The 7,792-nt window shown below is 42.0% G+C and overlaps 1 protein-coding gene across 2 annotated transcripts; it reads right to left on the bottom strand.

Annotated features, from left to right (window-relative positions):
• Positions 1-575: 575 nt before the first annotated feature.
• On the bottom strand, positions 576-7,478 carry LOC123044590 (probable V-type proton ATPase subunit H). Of its 2 annotated transcripts, none has more exons than XM_044467376.1 (12): positions 7,335-7,478; positions 7,075-7,144; positions 6,069-6,194; positions 5,385-5,487; positions 5,230-5,302; positions 4,454-4,519; positions 4,259-4,376; positions 3,991-4,152; positions 3,309-3,434; positions 3,090-3,215; positions 1,902-2,081; positions 576-1,142 (listed from the first exon to the last, which is right to left on the bottom strand). In XM_044467376.1, the coding sequence occupies exons 2-12, from the start codon at positions 7,102-7,104 to the stop codon at positions 894-896; spliced, it is 1,359 nt and encodes a 452-aa protein (XP_044323311.1). In that variant the 5' UTR covers positions 7,105-7,144; positions 7,335-7,478; the 3' UTR covers positions 576-893. The 2 variants fall into 2 exon arrangements, with proteins under 2 accessions (XP_044323311.1, XP_044323310.1); XM_044467375.1 differs by having other exon boundaries at positions 7,305-7,421.
• Between the last annotated feature and the right edge of the window lie 314 nt (positions 7,479-7,792).

Here is a 7,792-nt window from a genome sequence, read left to right on the forward strand (position 1 = left end):
GAGCGGGCAGGACGCACGTCGCCGTGCCTTCACTACGCCGCCCATGATGCATCAATGGAAGGGTGACCGGCGCGGCAGCACGACAACCTTGGCATTGTTTCCCCGCGGGAGACCGAGGCGATGAGGACGACGAGCGCGCCCGGTCGCTGACTCGGCAGGCCCGCCAGGCTTTCGCGCCAAAACCGTTTCCCCCGGCACCCCCAAGCACACCAAGTTCGGCCTGGATTCGCCGGCTCTAAATTTGGCCCTAACCGGCGAAAATTGGGCTTCTGGGGGGCACGATTGGGCCAATCTTTCGGCACCGGCAATAAAAAAGGGCCCTTAAGGGGCTTGTTGAGGGCACAGCTGGAGATGCTCTAAGAAACGTAAAGAGTCAGAGTAAGAAGTGGCAAATCATCTATGTACACTCAAAAGTTAATGACATAAAACTTACCTCTTTGACACGAGGACTACTTTGTGCAAGTTTTACTACGTAGTAATATTATGTACGACAGTTCCATGCTGAAAATTGGAGGTCAAGTTCTTGCATTGCATGATCACGAATTCACTTCTTCTCATGAAGGATAACAGGAAAATCACACGAAAGCCCGAAGACAAGCTGCCAATCAGTCCCCATAAAGTATACATTTACATAAATCGTGTTTACTTTCTTTCCTCGGACAACACTGTTCAGAGGAGAGAAATACTGCCCATGGACATTTTATTACATCGAGCAAGCCATAGCTGAGATTATTTATTATACACGAGTCCATTAATTAAATCAAATAACAGCAAGATATACTGGACAGGAAATTTCAGAGGTCTTACATTCTCAATCGCTGTTTCGCCATTCTGAAAAAATGGCATGGGGTTCGGTGGATCTAACACTTCATATAAATACAAACTTCTTGGTCTTAAACCTGCAGGAAGCTAGCATACTTGGCACCAAGGAAGAGCCTCTGCACGCAGAGCAGCGAGTTCTTCCTAACTTCGGCATTGTCGTGGTTCATGAGTTTCATGACTCGGTCCTTCGCCTTGAGGTCTGCCACCACTAAGCGGCCAGAAGGGTGGTACTGAAGGAACTGTGAGAGGTCATAGCAGGCAACCGCAAGAGCAGTGGTGTCGGTTGATGTGTCGATGACTGTCATAAGGACACGTAGGATCTGCAACATTGAAGGTGTCACTCCACAAAAAGGTACAGAAAAATAACATTTCACTTTGAATTATATATTAGGCAAATCTTGATTGCTTGATCGGCACTAACTCAAACATCAAAAATAGAGTCACATTGGATGTCATTAACACAGCTGGGTTGGATCCAGATACTAATCTAGCATATTTATACTTAATTGTCTATGCAATATGCATGCCCGACAAAAAGACTTTTGACCCTGGAACCGTTGAACAATCGTTCTATGCTATTTTGCCTGACAAAAAGTTAATAGAACTAATTAACCACATGGAAGGGTACTAGATCAAGATGGGTGCAACCAGGTGCGTAGACACGGCCTAGAGTGTTTCACACACTAGTATCTTAACATGCTGCACTGGGACTGATGAAAGTAGTCCAAGAGACTCAGGCTTGCAGCATTAAGGTAGATTATGATATATTCCAGGTTTTTCAGCTGGCCTCCTTTTTCATTTGGCTAACCAACTGTTTGCTGCTTTTGAGCCTATTTTTCCACAACAGATAAATTCAGCACCGCACAGTTGAGCAACTGCAAAATTAGCCTCGGTGTAGGAGAACCGGACCAAATTTAAAATAGGCCACTTTGGATTATACGAACATTTTCCACGCACAAAAAAGGATTATACAACCATTTAGCTCCTGAAATGCAACCAGGAGGGGGGGGGGCAGTTTTGCATGTGGTTCCACGAGATATTCTTCTTTATATTTTCATTCAAAAAAGGACATGACATACCTGGAAATCATTTTCCTCAAAGTTAGTGATATTTTCTCGCCAGAAATTTGGGTCTTTGTGCATTGGAGACCAATCAAGATGGCCAAGAAGCACTTGCTGTTTGTACTTATCAAATGAGCTCAACCTCTTAAGGTTCTCTTTGAGACCCACTTCCAGTTGATTCAATGCATCTAACAAATCCTGGTTGCACAGATAGGAAAATGTCAGTTCAAAGAGGTAATAACACAGACTCAACTGAATACACAACTAAAGAATTCCACACCATTTTTGCAGATACAACAAAACTCTGATCCTACAATCATGGTACATCGCACCATATCATACTATACATCCGTTTGAGCGACAACTAATATGGGACGGAGGGAGTATTAGGGTATGCCTGTATACTACAGGCAGAGAGAATATTCAGTGGAAACCAAGGTACAAGGAAACCACGTTTGAAAGTTTTCAAAATTTCTGAAAACAATACAATATGTTAAGGGTGATGTTCTATTAGCATGTGAAATTCCAAGTTCAGACACAAATTTGTTAGGAGGTATGAAAAAACAAATCCAGCAATGAATCACTGTTCGGCGCTATTCATTGCTGAATTATTATTTTCATGCCCCGTAAATGGATGTGTTTGAACTTGGAATTTTACATGTCTATAGAAAACCATCACTTTGACATACTATATATTTTTCAGACTTCTTTGAAACTTCAAAACATAGGTTCCACGTGGTTTTCACCGGTTCCCACCTTAACTTGGTTTCCACCGGATATTCATGTGTATGCTTGTCAATGTGAGCTAAAGGGCAAATGAATACATCAAATTAACATAGTTGACATGAGGAGTTTAGACAAGAACACGGAAATTTTAACTAAAGGGCAGCCCCAGTGCATGTAGCTCCCGCTTGCGCAGGGTCTGAACAAAAAAAATAAACTAAAGATAGTGCTCTTCTTCTAGAATGACAGTGTTTATTTCGAGTAAACAGTAATAAATACAAGGCTGTTCCTGAAAGCATGAAGGAAATCAAAAAGAGAGATATCATTTTACTTCACTGGACTTCTAGAAGGGAATCTATCTCAGATCATTCATTCTTACTAACTTACATACCAGCAACATAAAAAAAATGCTTTAAACGAGGTTTCAGCCTTTCAATCTTCTAGTGAATGCTTGAAAATGTAAAGGTTTTTTAATATCCTCACCTCATCACTCCATGCTTGAGCTTTCAAATTCTGTACTATATGCGGCAACCCAAGATCAATCATTTGGGCAGCAAATGCACCCTTTGCCAACAAATTGCGGAAGGACATCACAACAACTCTGACAACCTTAAAAAACAGAAAATAAAATAACATTATGTTAGTATTTCTGATATGAAAGAACTTTATAACATATTAAAACATGAAAAGTTCAAAGCTCACCTTCTCTTTAGTAGAGCCTTTGACAACATCTACAAGTCTTGGCATAACCCTTGTAGTGGACAAATAATCAACGGCTGCATCATAGAAGGATAAAAGCCAGATACAAAGGCAAGTTTCGTAGAGGAGCTGCATAAGATGCAATAAGGGGCGAAGAGTAGATTAGCAAATTAGTTCACAACTTAGAGAAGATGAAAAAGTTATAATTGCATAAAACTGAGCTGCTTAGAGTAAATTGATAAATGCTCATCTCATCCTAATGATGATTGCCCCGTTAACTAAATTAGTCAATTGATGTTAATTGTGGAACAGTGACATGCATGCATCCAATAAATCTAAACGGAACGGCATAAGCAATTTGAGTACAGAAAGTAGAACTTATCAATACCAATATAAAAAGACCCAAAGGGGCAGATCCAATTAATCTCAGCCATCAAATCATGTCAATCCAACGACCTAGACTGCTTCAATGTCGAGCGCTCAACACGTTTAGCGTGCAGTTAATTTCATGCCAAATATAGTGATAATCACATAATAACACGCAAATAACATCCTACTTAATATCCGCATGCACTAAATATAATTCCAAATTAACGTGCATTGCACGTACACATTGACTAGTGTTCTTTAAATAGAACAACTTGCATATTTCAATCTTCTATATAATTAAGGGACTCAGCAATACCTGAATTGACTGCTGTGTTGAGGCTGGAGATATTAAAGGAATGAGCAGTTTTACACCATCTGCCTGAACAAATAAGGTTCGAACATATGTCTCCTTCAGCAAAGTGGCAAGACAATGGGTAGCAGTAGGAATAGAACAGTTCGGGTGGGTGGGGCTCCTGAGCTGCAAAGAACACCATTCTCAAAGTTTAGAGCTCCTGAACACTAGCTTCATAGCACAATAGATACAAAGCAATAATAAACAAAAAGGCCATTTCACATGTTCTGACCTGAGAACAGAGCCAATCAACCAAGCCCTTTAACACATCATGAATTGATGTAAGCTTGCTCTTTGAATTTGAAGCCTCTCCATTTGGAACCGTGCCGTTCTGAAGCTTAGGTCTCGCACTACAATCATAGTGAAGTTAGATTATCCAGAACAAGGAGAACCACAATACAATCATTTGAAATTAAAGAGAATGTACCTTATTAAGTGAGTTAATATCTTACAGCTCTTCTCCTGTACAAACCAGTTACCTTTCAAGAGCAACCTGGAAAACGGTATTTTTTGTGAGCTAAATATGACAGCCAGAGAATGGACTAATACAAAGGGGAAAAAAAACTGGCAACAAAAGGTAGTGTGTGCTCAGCTCATCCCAGTTGAGATGGTGCAAGGTAGAGTGGCTGGCCCATGGGCTGGCTTATTATCAAAGTTTAGTTGAAGGGATTGGATGGTGGGATACTGAATAATAAGAAGTTAAGAGCTATGAAGTCTCAAAGGGGAAAACAGTTTGGTTTAGAGACCAATTATTAAGTCACACCATTTTGGATGGCATCCATGAAATATCCAAGAAAATATATTGCAGTCTCCCAGTATATACATCAAATGTTGATAATGACAGTGAGAACTAAAGACCCCTTTGGTTTACAGAATACCCTTATCAACCTGAGTGGAAAGCAACCTAGTAGAGTGGATTATAACCATCCTAAGACCAATTCATTCCAAAACTGGTTGACATTGGTAGGATGTGGAAGGAAAAATCGGTTTTTATAACACTATCCCACTCACAGACCAGAGAGGTAAAAGGTGTCCTGTCCCCATGGGTTGGCCATCCACCAAATGGCTTTTGAACAGGAATTCATGCACAATCAACCTATTGCAGCATATGTTGATCTATTTGTGCAGTGAATGAGATGTGCGGATTTTAAGATGACAAAAAGGCACACGGACTAAAAAAGTATCAAATCAATTAATACTTGCCTTAGGAAAGGATCGTAAATGTCTTCACCAGAGAGAGATTTGTCGTAGAACAGTGCTGCTCGTTTAGGATTCGCTGAAAACATAGGCGATGGTTCAACACTATGTCTATAATACTAACACAAAAGGTCTATTCTAGTAGATGAGTCATTGAGCACCTGCAAGCATCTCATCAATGAGGGCAAGCACATATTCCACAGTCTCTTCCTTGGAGATGCTTCGCAAAATATTCAAAAAAACACGAACATACGATGGCCCATCCTATAAAACATAGAAATTTCCCGAAAACCTTTATTAGAAAATTAATAAAAAAATCAAATTATATGGATTATATGGATATAGTCAAATAGAAGTGAAAAGTTGGCAAGGATCAGTGCAAAGACAAATAGGATGTATTTGTAGACAGTTATGACTCGGGATTCTCTTGAAGGAGAAAAAAAATACAAGTCTGTTAAAAGTGAACCTACCCCACTTAGCAGACTAAATCCTACAATGAGGAAATTTTCCTATATAGGTTGTCTGATCCATAGAATTTTAAGCCATAGAAATTTTTCCATATGATATGATTCATTTGTACCAGGTTTCATAAGTAAATTTGCATCCATTTCAACCTCTTGGAGAGAATCCAATTGTTTTTCCTATACACAATCAAATAACTATCAAATCCTGTAGTCAAGATGGCATGACATTCCAATCCTACATTTTTCCTATTCTGGCATTTTAGAAATACTGCGACTCAAAGAGACCCTAAGATGGCAAACAAAATGCAGCTATGCAATTGTGTTTTCCTAAGCTATTTACCACAGGAAAAAATAATTTAAGATGATAATGCTACTACTAACCTCATCAAGCAATGGACCTCTCTGACTTTCTGGTTTGTGATCATAACGCCTTAAAAGCTGAAGGCATGTCGAAGTGATCAGCTTAGTTGACATATATGTCTCCCATGGAATGTCCCGCTTGAGAACCTTGAAATACAAACAAGAATCAGATAAATAATGCAGCTTAAAAATCTCCCCTTGATGTTGTCAAGTTCAGACAGAAGCAAATCATGCATTCTATTTGCGCATTACACTCCTATTTCTAGGTATCTACACTTACAGAGGGTGACATCATCATGCATTCAGGTACCATCCTCACATACACTTAACAGACATGATCCAACTCAAAGAGCACTAAAGCTTGCAGATAATTCATGAAAAAACAATCTTAGTTAACAGGGAGCAGCGGCAAGTATTATGGGCCTGCCCGGAAATTGTCCCTCGTACAATCAGTTGTCCATGCTTTTGAGAGAACAATAGATATTTATACCTTAAATTATCACACAGAAACAGTGCATCTTCTAACTAACAAGAAACCCACCGTGATAGCTGCAGTCTGGACAGTACCAGGTCAATTGACTGCATCCTAGAGTAGCACAATGACATGACCACATAAATGCCAACCAAAGTTGCAACACAAAAATCTGGCATGGAGATGAAAATCTACACTACTATTTAGTACGAATACAGCAGAATCTACCTTTAACTACTCTGGATTGGAGTAGCAAACGGCGGAATCTAGTTTTATTTAAATTCTCTAACCGCTTGCTCCGCTAAATTCCAAAATGAAGAAGGCCCGTGATTTGAAACATTGCTCACTTCCAAACAACATTACAAAAACATCTATTTTCGCTCGAACACTGTTGAATCCAATTTCCTTCAGACGTCGCACCCAGGTAATGTGCGCCACCAGCACATCTTAAAATCTCAATACCCTAAAGCTAGCAGCACAAGTTTCAATGCACACACACTCGGGACCGGCAAAACTAAATCAGGAGGGCAGTCATATCCCAATGCATCAACTGACCTGCTCGGTGGTGAGCTCGGCGCGATCCATCCCCGCAGGTCAAGCTCCACCCACCTGAGAGCGCCCACACCTGCAAAATCAGAATAACCCGAGTCACGGATCAGATCGGAGTCGCCCCCGCGGCACAGGATCCGATCGAAGCGACGGAACCACCGCAGCTACGAAGACAAAAGGCCCCGCGCGGATCAACCGGCGAGGGCAGGCGATTCGGGCGGACGGAGCAAAATAACCTAGGGCGGGGTCGCTGATTTCTGGCTCACCTGGCGCCGATGGGCGAGCGGAGGAGGGATCAGGACGGGGGGGAGGTAGGTTGGGAACGATGGGGGAAGAGATCTGAGAGAGACAGGAGGGGAGGGAGAGAAGATTAGGGAGGGAGACGAGTGGCCGACTCCTTAAGGAGGTGGGACCCACGTTGCATACTTGGCCACGTGGAGGAGGTGTCGTGGTCGGCTTCACCTGCATCCCTTGGCGCGAATCTTCGAGCCCTGTAACTAAACCCGGGCATGGGCAGCCCGGCCCGATAAACCCGGACCGGGCCGGGCCGGGCTTGACATTTGGGCCGGGCTCGGGCTTTGTTTTGCAGCCCGAAAGATAGTTCGGGCCGGGCTCGGGCTTCAATTTTTTCGTATTTCGGGCCGGCCTTTCGGGCTTCGGGCCGGGCTTGCACGTGCGCGTACTAAAAAACAGCATTTGGGCCGGGCTTTCGGGCTTCGGGCTT

The sequence above is a fragment of the Triticum aestivum genome, chromosome 2B (genome assembly GCF_018294505.1).
Source record: "Triticum aestivum cultivar Chinese Spring chromosome 2B, IWGSC CS RefSeq v2.1, whole genome shotgun sequence".
Classification (NCBI taxonomy): Eukaryota; Viridiplantae; Streptophyta; class Magnoliopsida; order Poales; family Poaceae; genus Triticum; species Triticum aestivum.